The sequence below is a fragment of the Rattus rattus genome, chromosome 13, assembly GCF_011064425.1.
Source record: "Rattus rattus isolate New Zealand chromosome 13, Rrattus_CSIRO_v1, whole genome shotgun sequence".
Lineage (NCBI taxonomy): Eukaryota > Metazoa > Chordata > Mammalia > Rodentia > Muridae > Rattus > Rattus rattus.
Window position 1 is genome coordinate 42,581,995 of NC_046166.1, and position 21,732 is coordinate 42,603,726.

Here is a 21,732-nt window from a genome sequence, read left to right on the forward strand (position 1 = left end):
CCCACAACTCTTCCATCAGAGTCCCCAAGCTCCATCCACTGTTTGTCTGTGGGTCTCTGCATTTGTCTGGATCAGCTGCTGGGTGGAGCCTCTCAGAGGAAAGGCTTTCTAGACTTCTGTCTGTAAGCATAGAGGAGTATCATTAATAATGTCAGGAATTGGTGCTCGCCCATGGGATGGGTCACTAGTTGGGCCAGTTATTGTTTGGCCACTCCCCCAGCCTCTGCTCCATCCCCCATCTCTGCATTTCTTGTATGCAGGATACATTTTGGGTCAAAAGTTTTGTGGGTGGGTTGTTGTCCCTATTGCTCCACTGGGGTTCTGTCTGGCTATGGGAGGTGGCATCTTCAGATTCAATATCCTCAATGCCGTGAATCCCAACTAAGGTCACCCCCACTGATTCTTGGGTGTCTCCCTATCCCAGGTCTCTTGCATGTCCTCTAGATGCCATCTCCCCCCCACCTTCCCACCCCTGCCAGTTGTCGTGGACATCTGGCCATCTCTTCTGTCCCTCTCCACACTTGATCCTGAACCCCTTCATTCCCCTCCCCATCCCCTCTCCATCCAGTCCCTCCCCCATCTTCCTCCTATGACTATTTTATTCCCTCTTGTAAGTGTCAATCAAGTATCCGCACTTGGACCTTCCTTCTTATTTAGCTTCTTTGGGTCTGTGGAGTGTAGAGTGAGTGTTTCAACTTCTAAGGCACACAGACGACCTCAGATTTTCCAGCCCTCTCAGTGTATACTGCTTATTTGAACACTCGGTGAAAGAAAACATACAACGTCGGAGTGCTGAAAGAGTTAGCCGCTCTTCTGGGACAGGTTTCAGTATCAGAGACCGAAAGGACATTGTCAGACGCTAGACACGCTGTGCAAAGACAGGATGTCACATGACAGAGGAAACCAGCACAAGTAAACATTTAAGTAACAGTGTCCCATACAAGCCCATGTAGAAAAAGAACAAGACTATAGCAAAGAAAGAAAACACTCCTCCGAGGACCGCAGCAAAGGCAGAGAAAGATCTGCAGGTACGGCTTGAAACTGAGCAATTCTCTCAACAACTTCTGGAATGAGGGCTTGGCTTTTCTCAGTAGAGGTTGGTTTTTAAAATGTATCTGATTTTACATTGTAGATATCCTTAGCGGAGGCTGAAGGGAAGATAAATAACTTATTTTCAGTAAGAATTATTTTTCAAGAGAAAGAGATTCAAAAGCAGTACAAGGACTGGATATGAAGGTGTGTGTGTGTGTGTGTGTGTATGTGTGTGTGTGTGTGTGTGTGTGTGTGTGTACAGTCTGTTCAATATTTAGTAGGGCATATACATTTACAAGTGACCAAGGCAATATATTAATGAATTTGCAATAATTTTTCTTTTAGGAATAGAAACTGTTATAAAGAGGATAATCAGTCAGAGCTCTTTGATCTATATCACTCACACTCATACATATACATATACAGAGAGAGAGAGAGAGACAGAGATAGAGACAGAGACACAGAGACACAGAGAGAGACAGAGAGACAGAGACAGAAACAGAGAGAAGAGAGAGAGAATCCAAGAATGGAAAGAAATGACATAAGTTGGAAGAGAAAATGAAGATGGAAAGCTGGCTTAGAAAGGGATTCAGATGACAATGACTGGGGGTGTTTCAGAATTGGGAGTGACGTGGGGATGGAGAAAGGGCAGGAGAAGGGAGTGTCCCTTGTGACCTCTGCAGAACTCTGACAAGACTGAGCAGCCCGCACTGTGTTGGGGCCATCCTAACACTACCAGGGGAGGGGGAGGAGAGCCTGTGAACACCGCCTAGGGAGCCGCTCCTCTCATTCTGTGTAAATTCTGATGTTGGTAAACTTGTTTTAAATCTACACTCTCTGTTCTAAACACAGTGACATTCTTCTCTTTTAGGATGACCTCATTACATCAGGTGTTATATTTTATCTTTTTTGCCTCCGTTTCTAGTGGTAAGTGTTGCTTTATTTATTTCCCCCAACATAATATTTTTATTATTTGAGAATTTCACACAATGCACCCCGATCACACTCATTTCCCATTCCTCCTGCATTCACCCTCCCACCCTTAAGCCTTTCCCGCTCAACCTTTTCCCCCTTGAAAAAACACCACCAAGTCCAATTTGTGTTGAGAATATACTCATTGGGAGTGTGGTCAAACTCCCAGTGGTCAGCCCCTTAAAGAAAACTGAGTTCACACCCCCATTTCCATCCCCGCCCTTCACCCAGTCAGAAGCCGTCAACTGCGAAGAGTTAAACTTCAGCACCTCTATCACAATTTTAAAGGACTCTCTTCAATATTTAAGTGTGGCTCATTCCCTGACCTGTAGTGTGGGAAACAGCGTAAGTCCACAAAGAGAAATTACATTCTAGTCCCCATATATTGTAGAACAATTCCATGCTGTGAACTCCAGGGAAGGAAACAGCATCATTTATTTTCCAATTAAGGCTTCCTTTTAAGGGGTCAAAGGAAGAAAGAGATTTAAGTATAAAATTCCAAAGAGTCCACACATATATCATCTGAATGCTATATCATTTGATATATATATATATATTTGCATCTATATCTATTTACACAACACATTGCAATGATTCCTAAGAGCAATATTAGAAAGAGAGGACTTGACTCACTTCATTGATTAGAATTCCATAAGGGATTCAATCCAGTAACCCTCTCTCTCTCTCTCTCTCTCTCTCTCTCTCTCTCTCTCTCTCTCTCTCACACACTCACACACACACACACACACACACACACACACACACACTCACCAATTCTGGACTGAAAATGTTATGGAAATATTAACGTACGGCTTACGCATTTGGTTAATTCAACCATTGTAGTTATGCTTCCATTCTACTTCACATCCAGCGAATACGTTTGCTTACTCTCCAGTAGAATGAAATGGGAAGTTACTACGTCGATACTGATCCTAACAACTTAGTGTATTTTTCACCTCTGGCTTATTCTTTATTTGAAATAAAAATGTTAGCATTTTTTAATTATGTTATACTAAATGCCCGAGACTGTCATTGACATTTAAGCATAGTTAGTTCTTTTCGGTGTGGCACATGTGAACAGTAGCAGATCTAAAATAAAATAAACATTACATAGCTTATTAAACTATACAGTTTATAGCTTCATTTTTCTTTGTGATTAGATCAATGTTCAGGTTATTCCTTCATTGTTAATGTTTTGAAATTCCACTGTTATTTGTACCGTCCTGTATAGTACTGTCTTGACATTTTCATTGTTGTTGTTGTTTTTCGACACAGAGTTTCTCTGGATAGCCCTGGCTATTCTGGAAATCGATTTGTAGACCAGGCTGACCCCAAACTCAGAGATCTGCCTGCCTCTGCCTCCAAGGGCTGGGATTGAAGGTGTGCACCACCATCACTCGGTCACCTGTCTTGACATCTTAAACACTGAATTCCACAACCATGTTGATACATACACAGGATATTTATGTGTACATAGAAGACAGTGACAAGTACTGACCACTCTAAACAAGTCTCTGCCTCCTTCTGTGTGGCTTGGTCCTGGAAACCTAGCTGGGGCCGCTAGGGATTGAAGAAAGGACAGATATACAGACGCTCACAGTAAGACAGATTGGATGAGCTGTGTTCACTCTGGTGGAGCAGCAGCAGCTGCAATACAGCCTGGAACCTCAGTGCTTTCACTGTGTACAGCACAAGGGGTGAGTTAGCCAGGCGAGGCAGGAAATAGGTAAGAAGTCTCAGATTGCGGTTGTCCATGAGGAGGAAGCGGGGGTCACTGGTCTTTGTACATATTCCCAACATTCATACTCAGACCAGAGGAAGGTTTTCTTATTCTCCCAGTCTCACCTCAGAGTAAGGCTTTGGTACTACCAGGGGTCTGAGGCACTGACCTTGACATGACCATGCCCATAACAAATAATACACACCCACTCAGGACTTCACCTGTCCTTTACACTTTCAATCAAGGCTCTCCCAGTGCCTCACAGGTCTCTATACATTTTAGAAGGGTAAAAATTAAACAGAGCACGTTATTTAGTTGTAAAAGAACCATGCTAAAAAGTAGCAAAATGATAACTGGAAAGTTCCAAGTGTTGGGTTAACTAAGTGTTCTTAAATATGATTCAATGACGAGATCACAATAACTTTTTATTTAAATCTAAATAATTAATATGTGGAATGTGAAACTTTGAAATGCAGTCAAATTGGGACTAAGATGACCTGTAAAAATGTATGCATATTCATTAGGATAGAGAAATGGTAAAAATCAGTGCTCAAGAGGGGGAAGGAAGTGGATGCAAAGGAGTTAGAAGACAGGGGTGGGGGGAACTAGCAGAATTGAATTAAACAGAACATAGATTAGAAGTGTGTCCGCTCACGCTCTGCATCCCATTTCAAAATGTCAGTGATGCTAAGTTCACAGGGACATCCTGAGAATTATAAGGCTTTTTTGGAAATGAATATATGCAGTATGAAATATTATCCATTGTGGTTGTATCATACTTAAAAATCCCGGAACAGAGAAGGTTGGGACAAGATGATTGAAAGTTTGAGACCAGGATGGGTTTCATAACAAGGTTCTGTTTCAAAAAACTGTCTCAAAATTGGCTACACCAAACCAGCCAATGCGTATATTAAAGGAAAATAAACGGGAGGCCTGAGAGATGGCTCAGTAGTTAGAGCACTTCCTGCTGTTGCACGGGACTCAGTTCAATCCACAGCACCCACGTTAGGTAGCTCACAACTTCCTGTGACTCTGGCTTCAAGGAATACACACACACACACGCACACACACATACACACACACTCACACATACACTCACACACATACACACACAGGCACACACACATACTCATGCGCACATGTGGCATATATACATGTATGCACACATACATACATACACAATAACAAAGTTTTAAAAAATTTTTTAGGATATAAAATAAAAAGGCCAATTACATTGGCATAGTTTGGCAGAGCCTGGTTAAACCCATGAGTGAGGAGTTACTTTGATATGAAAAGAGAATCAATGGATGTAACGTAGACCCAAGAGAATTGAAAGAAGAGACTCCAGCAGACACTTGCTGTTTGTCGTCCTGCTGTCCTGCAGGTACTGGCAAGGCATAACACGTGGGCATTTGACACTCACCCACATCAACCTGAGCATTCATCAGCGGACAGAAGTTTAAACTATAATATCACAGTGTGCACATGCAATGCAAAACGGGATATTATTCAGCATGAAAGGAAGGACATTCTACCACACAGTGTGGCTTGGCTGAACCTTCGTGGTTTTATACTAAATGAAATGCGTCGTTTACAAACGAGCACATGAATGATTCCACTAATGTTCGGTGCCCAGAGATGCCAATTTCAGAGAAACAGAAGACCAAAGAGAACCGACCAGGAGTTAAGGCTAATGATCATTTAATGCGTACAAATTTTCAGTTGGAAAAACTGAAGGAATTCTAGAATTGTGGTGGTAATTGTATACAGTGTACATACTTCACTCTACAGCTCTATAGGCCTGAAAGAGGTCAAAGTGGCTGATTTTTATGTCATATACGTTTTGCCATAGAGAAACAAAATTAATATCATCTAACACATGCAGCAAGTTTTTATTTGATTTTTTTTTTTTTTTGGTTCTTTTTTTCGGAGCTGGGGACCGAACCCAGGGCCTTGCGCTTCCTAGGCAAAGCGCTCTACCACTGAGCTAAATCCCCAACCCCTTTATTTGATTTTTAATACTTAATATTTTTGTCTTGAGAAAATTTTACTCATGAAAAAAAATAGTTTAGCAAACTCAGAACTTTCCCAATAACCAAATAGTACTGTAAAACAACCACAAAAAGAATTAGAAAAGAAATCAAACCAAAAGCTTTCAAGAAAACTCATACCTAATGGGGACTGAGCTGGTGTCTCTCTGAGGTGCTGGGGTAAGGCAAGGAGATCCACAACTTGGTTACTGTGCACAGGAAACAAGGAACAGAGAGGTGCAAGCTCTTAGAGTCCATCATGTGTATTCCCAGGAGGGGTACAGCTCGCCTTTTAGTTTACTGTGGAATCTCATTACAGATTTTGATTTTTTTGCCCACAGCCTCGCTAGCATGGAAATTTACTCACAAGAACCAAGTTAGGGAGTCTGCCCATGTGTCCATCAATAGACGAGTGCGTAAAGCAAATGCTGGATGTACGCACAGTAGGGGGAGGCCTGTTCTGTGTTAGCTAGGAAGGTTGCTTGTTAAATTTTCATGAATTCCTTGAGAACTTCGTACATTGTACTTTGCTCGAATTCACCTCGACTCCCCAAACTCCTCCCAGACCCCCCCCCGACCTCCACTCTGTGCCTACCCAGTTTGTGCTCTTCTTGTTCTCTTTGGCCACAATGAGGAATGAAACTGTCCCATGTAGGTGACGACGGCTGCAATTGGCATCATCCTATTCAGTGAGATAGGTCAGATTGGGAAAGATAAGCATAACGCTTTCTCAAATTTGTGGATTCTAGATCCTATATAGATGCATAAAATCCTGTGTGTGTGTGTGTGTGTGTGTGTGTGTGAGAGAGAGAGAGAGAGAGAGAGAGAGAGAGAGAGAGAGAGAGAGAGAGAGAGGAAAGTTGAACTGACACACTCTAGGGGAATGAAGGAGACTAGAAGGAAAGAGAAAACTGAGAAGATAGGAAGAATAAATACAGTCAAAGTACACACCACTGTGCAATGAATATATGCCATTCATATACAATGAATGTAAATGTTGTGAGAGACGATCTACGGTCACTTCCCTCAAACCTTAGAGACCCTACAGGCCACAGTAGGGAAGGCAAAAGGACCCATGGGTCAGGAGAAAGAAGGAAATTAGCCGACTCTTCCCATAAATACAGTTAGGTGCATAGAAAACTTCAGAGTAATGAACACCGACTATTTCAGGCAGATCAGCAGGGAGTCTACAAACTCAAGGTGCCACCAAGAGTGGAGTCCCAGACCTGTAGTCTCAGGACTCAGAAGGCAGAGGGCACATTTGAGGCCCTAGAGCAGTAGCCAACCTTCACCAGTACTAGGAACTGTGCTGAGATTATGAAAATCAATATTACAGGTTAAACGATTCAAGTAGTGGCTCAATCCTAAGCAAGACTGGACATTTATTAATCCTTTAAAAATCAGCTCAACTTATCAAATCCCGGTGTTCTGCTTGATAAGAACATTTTAAAGTGTCGCAATGGCTTTGTGGTAAAACGTTGAGTTTCTTAGAATTCACAGGCAAACTGTGAGGTGGGAATAGACCGCCAATTATCTGGAAGTGGCTGCTGTGTTTGGTGGGAGACAACACAGGACTCGGAAAAAGAAGTTTAATCCCCTCAGAGCTCCTGGGATACTTGCCAGTGGTGGAGAAAACTTGAATTGTGGAGAAGGATCTGTGGTGAGGTTGCTCTTCTTCCCCACAAATCCCTTCAGCAACCTGATAGACAGATACTATGGAGTCTGTCCTTGGAATGATGCTCCTAAATGCACGGATAAAAATACATAGGGCTACTGGGGAAATTCATTATATTGAAATATGATCACCTAAACTGGAAAATATTCAATACAGAATTAGCCGTGGCTCTGAGTTAACACCTTACTCGACAAGATTTAGTGGCGTGCCTAAAACTGAGTAGAAATAACCGACAAATGCTGGATCAATCATAGTGATGTGATGTGTTGTCATCATCAAAGACACGACAAATGTTAATCCTGTTAATTGATTACATTAATAATACAGGTATGTACGTACCCCATTTCAGTTAGAGGTCAATGAAAAGCCACATAGGATTTTTGTTTTGAGTTCGTTGGTCACCTAAGTCCTACAAGCCTCACGGGACAGTTTTGACTGCTATGTGCCTATGATCTTCTCAAGACATTATTGATGGTCGTTACAGCAGTCCTTATTTGAGTTAGATTTCACTTCCACGTGAGTCTGATATTTGTTTTCAATGTTATAAAGAGAAATGGGTTAGCAATACCTCTCCATGGGCCTGTACGGCTGCATGAAGAACTGTAACCTTTTTTTCAGTCATTAGGCAACAGTCCCTTAAAAGGTCACATACTATATTAAATTATTAGGTATCTCTTCTAGCAACAGAGGACTTTTGAATCTTTATGCATTTTGGCTTTTTAAAAATAAAACTGATCTAAGGTTTTAGCTAAATAGAACTCAATGACTTTTCCCTGGTAAATGTTGGTAAAGAGTCCATTTTTAATGTTAACATGACATCATGTAAGGGGCCATCAGTCTTGACTTTTAGTTTGTTTCTGTGTCAAAACAACGAATGAAGGAAAACACAGCAAGCCATTGCTGACCCAGAGGGGTTCCTTGAGGAGCATGTGTTGCTGGTTGACAGCTGAGAAATCACTGAATTACTCCCACAGTCTTCCCAAGACAGTCATTCATGAATGTGATGCCACTGAGACCACGATGTTTGTGATTTATATTTCCGTCTGAGGGTGTTCACTGAAGAAGCAAATCCTAAGAGCATTGATTGATCTGATGTCCAAGTTCAGGCACATTTTGCATTGGCTTCTTAACAGACCATGTAACAAGATAAGTGCCCACCAAAATACACAGTCATGCGGGCCCACCTTTCTTCTTTGCAGAATGTATCACTAAGGTCTTCAAAGACATCAGCTTTCAAGGAGGTGACCTAAGTACCGTTTTCACACCGAGTGCCACGTACTGCCAGCTGGTCTGCACACACCACCCACGCTGCTTGCTCTTCACGTTCATGACTGAGTCATCTTCTGACGATCCTACCAAATGGTAATGGTTTATGTCTCTCTGAGGAGGAACTGATTTCCAAGCCCAGTTACTCACCAATGCGGATTACCTACTTACAAACACCCTCCTGTCATTTTACAAAATGGGATGTTATTACTTCGGCTGGAAAGTGAACTATTAAATATTCATCTTCTTTGACGATCCTACCAAATGGTAATGGCTTTTGCTCCTACCAGTGGTTCAATGAGGATTTTATATAAAACTGGGCCCTTCATTGGGGCAGGTCCAGCTCTTAAACTTATCTTGTCTGCCACTAACTCTTTATCTCCTTCCTTCCTTTTCCCTGTCTGCTCTGAATCTCCCCACCTAAGCTTTTTGTCCTTGGCTCTCTCTCTCCTCCCTCCTCCTCCCCCCCTCCTCCTTCCTCCCCCTCCTCCTCCTCCTCTTCCTCCTCCTCCTTCTTCTTCCTCCTCCTCCTCCTCCTCATCCTCCTCCTCCTTCTTCTTCCTCTCTCTCTCTCTCTCTCTCTCTCTCTCTCTCTCTCTCTCTCTCTCTCTCTCTCTCCCTCTCCCTCCCTCCTCCCCCGCTTTCTCCCCAGAAGTTCCGCCCTCGTACTTCCTGTCCCAGCTATTGGCTGTCAGATCTTTACTATAACCAATCAGCAGTAAGACAATGCTGGAACATCTCTTTGATTGTCTGTTGGCAATATGGGCTGTTTGGGCAGGTATGGAAGGACAAGCACTTACAAATCGGAAGCTGGTGATAAGCCATAGAAATGATGATGCCAAAATCTTGCCGGAACTTAGCTCTTTACAGTATGGTGATCAACAATTGAAAATACAGAGATACACCTTAATACAATGTAAGAAACATCACCCCAACACTGTCATGTTTGCTTTACCTACCTTTATGTAATCATAGGTAAATACTGAAAGTGATTTTAAAATACCATAGCCCTGTACCTCTAAATACTTCAACACGAATTTCACAGTAAGGAAACTGTAAGAAGCTTAACAAAGTTAAACATACTTGAAATGTTCATTTCAGCTGTTAATTAAATTCTAGTCAAATTTTGCAGGTTCCCTATGGCTATATTTTCCCTCTCTACTCACATTTAAAAAACATTAGATATTGCATCTGTCTCTATGCTAAACTTGAAATGTTAATATATAACCTCTTATGCTAAATTAAGTTGCCAATATCTTTGTTTGTTATTGCTGGTTTCTCAGATAGTTACATACTGTCATAAGCATTAATTATTCTTCTGGAATCTAGAGCAGAGGTTGGCAAGACAGGGATAAAACTTTAGGCTTTGTTGAGCTAGAGGCAAATAGAAGAATGTTCTGTATTTCTAACACTATTTCACAGTGTAACCATATGCGGGCTAGAGGGGTGGCTCAGTGGTTAAGTTCACTGGCTGATCTTCTAAAGGATCCACGGTTTGTTACCCCAGCTTCCAGAGATTTGCGATCATTTGTAAATCAAGCTCCAGGTGATTCAGTGCTATCTTCTGCCTTTCGCCTTTCTCATGCATCTGAACACACACACACACACACACACACACACACACACACAGAGAGAGAGAGAGAGAGAGAGAGAGAGAGAGAGAGAGAGAGAGAGAGAGAGGACAACACAAAAATGGTAGGTTTTAAACAACATTTTAGCAATAGGACAGAGTCCATCCATTCCTGTTCATGTCCTATTGGAATGGAGGGTCATATGTGTTCCTTTAGATGTAGGGATGTTGTAATCAAAAGCAAAGTCAAATCTTGCTAAGCAAACATTTGTTTTGCCAGGAAACGCAGCCATTTGTTTCCTACTCTTTGACCTTAGGATCCACACTTTGAAAGCATTAATTCCCGCTGAATAATGCTATTTTAATTTAATTTATTTTTTTTTAAAAGAACAGGTTTGCCTGCATCCTGAAGGACAGTCTCACAGAAACATTGCCGATGGTACACGTGACAGGAGCGGTTTCTGGATATTCCTTCAAGCAGTGCCCTCAGCAATTAAGTGGTAAGATTCTCATCAAATACAATAAATTCTAGCCACTATAATATACACATGTAATCATTTCAGGTATAGTTTTGTAGCTATAAAATAAGATACTACCACCTAGGACTAAACTTCCCACTAAGGTACCATCTTCCTATGTAGAGTAGAGGACATGGTTGTCCCCTTTCCTCTTCCCATGAGCACACTGTCCCTCACAACATTTCCTAACCTCAGAGAAGCTTGTTATCACCTCAGTTTTTATTATTTTTCCTTCTCAGCCTAGAACTGCACACAAACACCCTTATTATAAATGCTAATTCAAATCAAAAGGAGAAAATGCAGACTGAAGTGGCACACATTTTAATAGTGAAATGGGCACTTTTCAGGAAGGAGTGAACCAACCGGTCAGTGCGGTTTAGGTAGTAGGTCAGAAAGTCGAAATACAAAGTCGCAAGCATCTATGTTTTTAAAAAATTTATTTATTTATTTGATATGCATTGGTGTTTTGCCTCCACGTGTCTGTGTGGGCGTGTCAGACTCCCTGGAACTGGAGTTACACACAGTTGTGAGCCGCCATGTGGGTGCTGGGAATTAGACCCAGGTCCTCTGGAAGAGTAGCCAGTGGTTTTAATCGCTGAGCCACCTCTCCTGTCTCGCATGTACAAGCTTAAAGCTGTTCCAGTTTAAGAAGCACATCGGCGTCCTCATCCTACCTCCTAGTGGAAGTGGGAATTATGCCGAGTGAAAGAAAACGAAGAACTTACACGGGAGAGTGGGCGAGAAACGAAACATTTACCTCAGGAGGGCTTCCGCCAAGGCAGCGTACTGTAGCTGCCCCTGGCTTCTGCTGCCGCCTGGATTCTCCGCCTTTATTTCCAGCTTGCAGCAAAAATGTGTACGTGAACCTGGACATGAAGGGCATGAACTATAACAGTTCTGCTGTGAAGAATGCTCGCGAATGCCAGGAGAGATGCACCAATGATGCCCACTGCCAGTTTTTCACATACGCAACGGGGCATTTTCCCAGTGTGGACCATCGGTGAGTGAGCCGGATCCGAGCCCCTGGATACAAGCTTGCCTGGGGAAAGAAAACCACTGGTTCACTAGGTATTTTCATCAACTTGAAGCCTAAACTTTGTTTTTTAACCCCAAGATATTTGCATAGTAGCAATCACTGTTTTGTCTTGAAGAGGTCGTTGCATGTCTAATTAACACACATTTAAGTCATATTCAGATTTCAGAGCTGGAAGATGGCCCGGTGTGTAAACACACTGGTTGTGCAAGCAGGAGGACCCCGAGTTTGCATCCCAGCACCCAGATGTGGTTGTGCATGCCTTTAAGCCCAGTGCTTGGGGCATGGGAGGCTGAAGGGACAGAGGGAGGATCATTGGGACTCACTGGTTAGTGACAGGCTTAATAAGAGATCCTGTCTGGAGGGGGAAAGGCAGGGAGGTAATAGGGCAGGAACTCTAAGGTCCTTCCTTGGACTTCTATTCACACTTGCATACCCACATACCCCGTACGCCCCACATACCATATATAATACATATATGCAGCCCCACAGATGCTGTGTTTCAGTGACACTGCTATAGAGCAGACATAAGCTTCCCCTATATCCTAACTAACTTCAAAAAGCATTACAGTTTTCCTTTTGTAGTTCTGAGAGCCCTGCAACTGGTTTGATTGGCAATGTTCTTCCCAGTCTAACAAATGTCCTGACCCAGGGAATCAAAACTTAAAGTTTGTTTCTCTATCTACCTAGAAGTACAATCCTGTTCCTTACCCAAGAAGAAGTAACTGAAACCCATGTGCAAAGTTTTATCCTGTTCGGTGTGGGATTTTGAACACTCTTCCAGGAAGAAACCTATTATATAAAGATATATGGCTAAGGGGAATGAATGATTAGATCTGCCTTTTCAGATTTAAATTTTTTATTAGAAAAATATGACTTGTTCTTTTAAAAATATTTTATTTTTATATTTGTGTGTGCATTTTCAGATTTAAATTTTTATTAGAAAAGTATATAACTTGTTCTTTTTAAAATATTTTATTTTTACGTGTGTGTGTGTGTGCGTGTAGGTACGTGTGTCTATGTTTGTGTGTGCCTGTGTGTTTAGATGCACACCTGTGCAAATAGCTGTCTAGGCCAGAGGAGCCATCTCTCCGTCTCTCAAGGTTCATTTTTAGATTTAGGAATCTTTGACATTATCTATGTTTGCACAGTAAACCAAGGTTATATGATAGTTGAATCTTAACATTGACTCCTCATTCACTACTTTCTGTAATTTTGAAAAAAAAAAAAACGAGTGGGAAGCAAAGCATTAAAGATGAATTTTAAAATGAGTAATAAAATAATTGGGAAGTAGCCTTCTATGGCCCTCTTTATCTCCCCTCAGAGGACAAATTTTACATCCTAGACCTCACAGAATGTGAGCTGCAAGCCAGGAAAATGTTCCTAGGGTTTATGCAAAAGCGTATTTGAGGGCTAAAGTGAACCCATTCACACAGTCACCTCACACCACCTCAGGTCTCCTGGGTCGTCCATTCACTGGTGAGATAACATCGTTCCCGAGTCCACAGGGCCACCCTGTGGTGAGGAGAGCCGCCAGGATTCTCGCCCTGCAGGTGGACACTCTTCAGGGCAATCCCCCTGTTATCACAGTCATTTCCCCCCTGTGGACGGTAACTTCTTATCCTCTCCTGCTTTTATGTCCTTGGAAAGAATAATATTTTTCCATTTCTGTTTTTATTCAGTAAAATGTGTCTTTTGAAGTACACCCAAACGGGGATGCCAACCTCAATAACAAAGCTCGACAGTGTGGTATCTGGATTTTCACTGAAGTCCTGTGGGCTTTCGAACCTGGGTAACTATCATTTTTTAACTCAGTGAGATGCTGGCACCGTTAAGCCCCTATGAAGCTGAGGATAAGGCGTTTAACTTTAAAAACCGTTGATGCTCACTCGTGAAGTGAATCCAGTAACCTCTCACTGTCTTCGTGTGACACAGTTCATTAAGTTCTGGAAAGGACTTCTTAAACTTCTAATTTGTTTTTTTTATAAACGACAATAACAACAATAAATAAATAAAGGTCTTCGGATGAAATTCTCCATTTGTAATATAATTTACACACACTGTCTGGTGCCCCCGCCTTCCTAACGCAGTTTCTCTCATCGTCCAGCTTGTATCAGGGACATTTTCCCGAACACCGTGCTTGCAGACCTTAACATTGACAGCGTGTTGGCCCCAGATGCTTTTGTCTGTCGTCGCATTTGCACGCATCACCCCACGTGCCTGTTTTTTACATTCTTTACCCAAGCGTGGCCAAAAGAATCTCAGAGGTAAGGAGCTACCATTAAGGGTCATTTGCTCTCCTTTAAAACCAGCCAATCGAAGCGTGCTGCACAACCAAGATGGGAGCTATGCAAAGAGCAGGAGGCTTCTGGACTCTGAGGTAGGTCTGAATTGTTGAAACGGACAGCATCAACAGGGAGGACAGACTTTGGGACCACTGACAATAGAGCAAGGTTCAAACTTGTTCTGGAAAGTTCTTAGTGACAACACAATTCACGGGACGTGACTTGGTGACTGGAGAAGTGGTGTTAGGGGTGTGGTTGCTATTAAATTCTTCTCCGAGTTACCTTTACTTTCCATACTTATTGTAACAGTGGTCTTTCTCTTTGGCATATTTTACGTGATCTATTCATACACCCCCTTTGGTCCTCTAGACATCTTTGCCTCCTTAAAACATCTGAAAGCGGATTTCCAAGCACACGCATCACAAAGAGCAACGCCCTTTCCGGGTTCAGTCTCCAGCACTGCAGGCACAGCGTCCCAGGTAAACGGCGAAGGCTCTCCTTCTCCTTGAGCTCAGCAGTCCTGAGGAACCAGGCGACTGCAAAGGCTACGGCGAAGGCTCTCCTTCTCCTTGAGCTCAGCAGTCCTGAGGAACCAGGCGACTGCAAAGGCTACACATTTCAAACCTGGCATGTGCTTTGTTGTCTAGTATTCTGTCATCCGAACTTTTACAACGACACTGATTTCTTGGGAGAAGAACTGGACATCGTCGATGTGAAAGGCAAAGAATCCTGCCAGAAAATGTGCTCCGATAACGTCCGCTGCCAGTTCTTTACCTATTATCCCTCTCGAGGATCTTGCAGTGAGAGGAAGTAAGGCAAGCAAGCGTTAGGTGGATGCTCCTGGAGCACCTCCTTGCGGAATGCGTTTTGCTTACACAGTTTTGTTTTCAACCGCAGGGGCAGATGTTACTTAAAGCTTTCTTCAAACGGATCTCCAACTAGAATACTTCATGGGAGGGGAGGCATCTCTGGATACACGCTGAGGCTGTGCAAAATGGATAATGGCGAGTACTTGAAAATAATACAGCTGAAGGGAAATGGTCAGCGTCATGTCCACGAAAGGCTGGTCTACCACAACCATAGAGGGGTGGAGACAGCAGCACAGGCCTATATACAGGAGGTTGAGGCAGGAGAATCAGAAGTTTAATGCCAGGTTGGATTAAAGAGCAAAATGACAACAAAATAGACATGGGAAGAGAAGTGGTTTGTAAGTTATCAAATTTAGGGGTTTTTCCATAATATGTATGTATATGTGTATGCATATATTAGTCATTTCAAGAGGCATTTCCTGATGAGACAGACCCAGAGGGATGATTTTGTTTTCAAAATCAATAGTTTTTTGTTTTAATTCTCAGAGATTAAACTACCAATCAGTCCATTAAATTATTCATTTTCTTCCCACTGGATCTTTCAGTGAAACATGATATATATCTATATATCATAATGTCCAGTGTTAAGTTACCCTGTGAATTGTGATGATGTAGCTGAGATTTAATGAACAAAGTATGACACTAATTACTCCTTGTGAAAGTTTTAAAAGTACAAAACCTTTTGTGTCACATCGTTGGGCTATTGGGAGTTAAGGTGACTCTACCCTTAACTTCTGAGGACCTGATGTAAAGCACATTCAGATGTTTGGTCCCAACAATTGTGACGTCCATCCAGAAAACACGCCTTCTTAGAATTCAGAGGTTTGATGGACTCTCTGGGTGACCTGCGCCAAGAAAGTTAATTAATTTGTAGTTCATATATTCTGTGTTTTGCTAGTGATAAATTTACCTAGTAAGAAGGGACATTCAAAACAAGTATTGTCTTAATTCTACTTCTAAGAGGTAGATGGGACAATGAGAAAAGACTGTTCAGTGATGTGAGTGTGCTCTAAAAACTGGGATCTAGAAGAGGCACCTTGATAAATCGAAGATTACATTTCTTACCTCTTCTGCCTCCATTGTGTTTGTCTCTTTGAATTTATAGACTTTGGCCTGTACAGGTGACAGAACAGATCGGTTGTGGATTGATAGAGGAGAAAATATGGAGGGTAATAAAACTGTATGCCTTCTGATGCCTAAATTAGAGAAGTAGGTTACACTGTGCAGCATCAGGCTACAATACCCTTTGGTAAGAGGGAGCATCTAACAGAGGTGTTTGTCATATTTACTGTTGTTGGTCTCTGATGTAACTTGACTTTCTAAAGACACCTAGTAACGCCGCTAGAAGTGTTTCTTCATCCCAATTGCAATGTTGAGCTCTGTAAGTTTTCAGCATTCTGTATAAGCTAGTGGAACAGACATCAAGATAGAACTTTTCCTGAAGGCTTACCCTGGGATTACTGATAATGTGTCCTAGTTACTGCTCTCCCTTTAACTTTCTAAACATTACCTTCTTGCTTATAGGTTGATACTCTTCTGAGGGATTTCTCCCGTTACAGAATGGCCGGGACAGTGTAGTCGTAGTAACTGCTAACCTACTGTGCACTCTCTCTGTTGTAGTGTGCACAACCAAAATCAGGCCCAGGGTGTTCGGAGGAGCTGCGTCTGTTCACGGCGAGTGGCCATGGCAGGTGACCCTGCACACCACCCAGGGACACCTGTGTGGAGGCTCCATCATTGGAAACCAGTGGATATTGACAGCAGCTCATTGTTTCTCTGGGTTAGTATTAAGGATATTCGCCTGGGGTCGTCATCACCAAGTACAGGTGAAACCTGGGACTATCATCATAGTAAATAAACACTTTGAAAATAGAAACAATCCTGTTCACTAAATTAATTCTCTCTGTGTGGGCCGAGATGAGGGTGTAGAAGGGCCCAGTACTCATGTTTGGCCGCAATAGAACAGGTGCAGGAGTGTTGTTGCTTGGACGCCATTCTGCCTTTTCATTCAAATGCAAATAATTTTCAATGGCTTCCTGCTGGTTCCTGGCGCCAGTGCACAGGGCCAGAAGGAAGCTCAAAATTTCCAGCTCTTTGAATCCTTCCCCTATGTTCTCTTTTTCTAAATAGAGTTCAGCACACGAATCCCACACTCACATTGCTTTTCAGTATTGGCCAAACATAAGTATCTAGGCCGGGGGAAGTGTATATCTCAAGGAAATTTGGTTGAGCGAAACTTTTCTGTGCTTTTAGTGTGTCTGTTGTTTCCAGACACAGGTGTACATGCTAATTGGTTTTGTTTGTTATTTTTTTTCATGCATGCGTGCACGTACTTGTATTACAATGCTATGAAATGAGGTCAATTGTCCCCTTTACAAGCACCTATGAGGAAATACAGAAAGTCCCAGTGATTCTTTATTCTGTCCCAGACAAGGTCGAGACTAATACCCAACTCTTCCTGAGCAGGGATGTGCTGGACAATCAAAAGACCATTTATTTAATGTATTCGATATTAGTATAAAGTACTAATCCAGTGCTTTCCTTGCAGGGGAAACGTATGACAAAATTTTTTAAGAATAAAATCACTTTTTTTCCCACCTAAAGGCAGAAACTGCAGATTATAAAAAAAAAAAAAACAAAAAAACAAAAAAACAAAAAAACAAAACAAAAACAAAAACAAAAAACTATGAAACACAAATATTTGGAAATCGCTTAGATTTATTTTCCACTGTTTGTTCCTTAGGATAGACACACCTAAAACTCTGCGTGTCTACGGTGGTATTGTAAATCAATCAGAAATAAATGAAGATACCGCTTTCTTCAGGGTTCAAGAAATGATAATTCATGATCAATATACGTCGGCAGAAAGTGGGTTTGATATTGCCCTGTTAAAACTGGAACCGGCCATGAATTACACAGGTACATAGAGTTTTAGGTGGAAAGGGATCTATAAAGGTGACCTAGGTAAAACATTCATGTTAGGAGACTCACAGTCTCACCTATGGGACCCAATCAACAGCCAGACAAGGAAAGTCTAGAAAGATGGCCTCTGTGGATGAAAGAGCGCTCCCCTGAACGGGGGCCGCGTCTCTCGCTCCAATCGCAGGGTGGGGTGCCCCCAGGAATCACGAGTAGCCGGTCTTGATGTAACAGCAAGAGGTAGCTTTATTAGCGGGATCCCGGGTTGACACGTATCTCACACAGGAGACAGAGGAATCGACCCCGAGCTTCCAAATGCGGGGGTTTATATAGGGGAGGTTAGGGGCATTCGCGCGGTTACACATGATTGGTCAATTCAAATGGTGCACAGTTACTTTCGGCGTGAAATTACATCAGCAAGGAGTATGTGCTATCTAGCAGCTCAGCAATGCAGGCAGGGTGGCTTATCTCACTCAAGGAGGGGATGACTCACTTCTGGGGAGTGAAGGAAGGGGAGGGGATGGCTCCAGATGGTCAGTGTCCTTGGGGCTGATAGCTGGTCCGGCAAGTCCTATCTCTGGCTCTCCCTCAGGCACGTCCGGCCCTTAACCTTTTTGAAACTCTAGTTCTTCATTGAGACCGACAGTTTTGCCTTAGAATACTAGATCACACATTAAGAGTGCAGATAGATGCTTGCCTTCGGGCTTCTTCAGGTACATAGAATGACATCATTTTATAAAATACAGGAGTAATAGTAATGATTGACATGTTGCTTTAGTAACAAAGGGCTGGATAGCATGGTCAAGCAAATGCTACAGAATATTAAACCTTGTTAAAACGAAAGTTTGTGTAAAGAGGCACGTCCTATCCTTCTCTTGTCCCTTCTGCTGGGGTTGTTTGATATACACCACTGAACATAAGACATGAAATACATGAGAAAAAGGTAACATGAACATCATAAAGAAAGAAAGCATGATTAATGATTAGGTGAAATAACAATCCTTCCTGGGAAAAGTGATTGGCTTTCTTTCTGCATCGGTCACCTTTTCACCACTGTGACAAAATGCCTGATGGAACCACCTTGTTAGAAAGAAAGGTAATATGGGCTCTCATGATGTCAGAGGCTTCAGCCTGCAGTTGGGGGACTCCACTGCTTTGGAGCCCTTGGTAAGAAATGTGCAGAGTAGCAAACTGTTCACCTCCCGGATGCTGGGAAGAAGAAAGGAAGGGGCTGGGCTCCTAATAGCCACTTCAAAGGCCCACCCTCAATGACATAACTTCCTTCCTTAGGCCCTGCTTCCTGTCATCTCTAAGCAGTGCCAAAAATTGCGATAGAGTCTTTGAACATGGGCTTTTGGGGAGACTCCTCAGATCCAAACCATAGCGGCTTCTAGTGACTAAACTGTGATTTTCAAAATTAGATTTTCAGCGGCCAATATGCCTGCCTTCCAAAGGAGACAGAAACGTAGTGCACACAGAATGCTGGGTGACTGGATGGGGATACACAAAATCAAGAGGTAACAAACCATGCTTCTGTCTCTGCTTGATCCTGAAATCGAAGAGCAGAGCTTAAACATTGCCTCTGTTTTCTATCTAGTCATATGTCCAAAATGTGAGTAAAGTGACACTACTCAAATACAAGAAGATTGTTAACAAAGATCAGTACATCTGATCAGAAACATTAAATATGATTAAACCCCTCTAAAAACTGTTTTAACAGGAGACTTTTAGTGTGGGACCTAACACTCTATGCAAAAGTTCTAGCCTGGTTTCTAATCATTTTTGTCTGAAAAGAAATTCTACTTTAATGTCACAATTAATTTTGAACTCAATAACATTAATAAAATTATATACACAATAGTAGAAATGATGTCTTTCTTTATACTCCATACTTAGAAAAAAATGACCTATGAATTGAGCTTAGTAATTTTTCCTTCTAGATTTTTATGTAAAAATTGGGCTTTTAAATATAATTGTACATATACAATTGAGTGGAATAATAATCATTCCACTAAAACATTAATATGACCTTTTTCAGATGAAGTACAAAGTACTCTCCAGAAAGCCAAGGTACCGTTGGTGTCGAATGAAGAATGTCAAACAAGATACAGAAAACATAAAATAACCAACAAGGTGATCTGTGCAGGATATAAGGAAGGAGGGAAGGACACGTGTAAGGTAAGACTGGCCCAAGCAATCGGTTATGTCAGGTTGGAGTGAGTGCTTAATGCACTTTTACAAACCGCTCTACCGTCGAGCAGTGTCCTGGGGTGCTCTCCGTTGCTGTGGTAAAACACTGACTGTCTTTGTCATGGTTTCTATTCCTGTACCAACATCATGACCGAGAAGCAAGTTGGGGAGGAAAGGGTTTATTCAGCTTATACTTCCACATTGCTGTTCATCACCAAAGGAAGTCAGAATAAGAACTCAAGCAGGTCAGGAAGCAGGAGCTGATGCAGAGGCATGGAGGGATGTTACTTACTGGTTTGCTTCCCCTGGCTTGCTCAGCTTGCTCTCTTATAGAACCCAGGACCACCAGCCCAGGGACGGCACCACCCACAATGGGCTGGGCCCTCCCCTCTTGATCACTAATTGAGAAAATGCCCTACAGATGGGTCTCATGGAGGCATTTCCTCAAGGGAGGCTCCTTTCTCTGTGATAACTCCAGCTTGTGTCAAGTGGACACACAAAACCAGCCAGTGCACTGACTAAACAACTCAGAGAAGGAAAAGGTTTATTGAGCTTACAGGTAACACAGTCCACCATAGGAGAAAGTCAAGGGAGGGACCCTGAGGCAGGAACCGCAGCAGAGGCCATGGAGGGGTGCTACCTACTGGCTTGTGTTTAGTCTCTTGTTCCGCTACTTTTCTTTAGTAAAAATATATTTATTTAGCAGTTAGCAGTCGAGAAACATCATGCCCACACACCAGGCTGATGGCGGCTGTTCCTCAGCTGAAGTTCTCTCTTCCCGGGTGTCTGAGGTTGACAACTCAGATTAGCCATCACAAGCAGGACACTTGGTGGGATTATTTTTTCAGGTAAACTAAACTCTACAATAGGAAAGCTGGTTCAGGGAGAGTGCGTGGATGTGTAGGTGCTTGCCAGAGGGCCAGAATATCAGGTAAAATTGCTGTGAACAATACCTATTTAATTCAGGAAGTGCCTAAAGTGATCCAGGCATGTGTCTTTTTCTCTCCCCCTTTGACAGGGAGATTCTGGAGGGCCCCTGTCCTGCAAACACAATGGGGTCTGGCACTTGGTGGGCATCACAAGCTGGGGTGAAGGCTGCGGCCAGAAAGAGAGGCCGGGTGTCTACACCAACGTGGCCAAGTATGTGGACTGGATTTTGGAGAAAACTCAGTCGGAATGAAAGAGTTCAACAGGTGTCATTCCGTGGCCCTGGAAGACTATTCCACAGAAGAGAGCCTGATGTCTCTCATGAAGACACGGGGATGCTGTATCTTCACTGTCAGGAACTGGAGGGGCTTGAAGTATGTAAGAACGCACAGAAAGAAAACCATTATTTTCAGAATTCCCGATCTGTGAGAGTCACAGGTTGCTTTCTGTATCCAGCTACTCACAAGGAAACCAATACATCGAGGAGATTTTTAAAATAAAAACACAGCAGATAAACTAGGAAAGTATCGAGTAATGGTGCTGTTTGTCTTTTAGTCTTTGGGACAAATACCTTAAGCAGTTCATGAAAGGGAAAAGGTCTTTTGCCCACCTTTCCTGAGGGTTCAGCGATGACCTGTTTGGCTGGCTCTATTGTTAGCCTGAGGTGAGGCAGAACACCATGGCAACACTGGCTGGTGGGGAAGGAGTTTGCTCAGCTTATGGTAA

The 21,732-nt window shown here is 42.6% G+C and overlaps 1 protein-coding gene across 2 annotated transcripts; it reads left to right on the plus strand.

Annotated features, from left to right (window-relative positions):
- Nucleotides 1–1,904: 1,904 nt before the first annotated feature.
- On the plus strand, nucleotides 1,905–17,748 carry LOC116914735 (coagulation factor XI). 2 transcript variants are annotated; one of them, XM_032919171.1, is made up of 10 exons: nucleotides 8,674–8,791; nucleotides 10,659–10,765; nucleotides 11,624–11,783; nucleotides 13,499–13,608; nucleotides 13,924–14,083; nucleotides 14,471–14,580; nucleotides 14,749–14,911; nucleotides 14,999–15,105; nucleotides 16,591–16,750; nucleotides 17,719–17,748. In XM_032919171.1, exons 1-10 carry the CDS (start codon nucleotides 8,757–8,759, stop codon nucleotides 17,726–17,728), a joined length of 1,122 nt encoding a protein of 373 aa, XP_032775062.1. In that variant the 5' UTR covers nucleotides 8,674–8,756; the 3' UTR covers nucleotides 17,729–17,748. The 2 variants fall into 2 exon arrangements, with proteins under 2 accessions (XP_032775063.1, XP_032775062.1); XM_032919172.1 differs by lacking the exons at nucleotides 13,499–13,608; nucleotides 13,924–14,083; nucleotides 14,471–14,580; ... (2 more) ...; nucleotides 16,591–16,750; nucleotides 17,719–17,748 and adding an exon at nucleotides 1,905–1,959 and having other exon boundaries at nucleotides 8,629–8,791; nucleotides 11,624–11,787.
- Nucleotides 17,749–21,732: the final 3,984 nt, after the last annotated feature.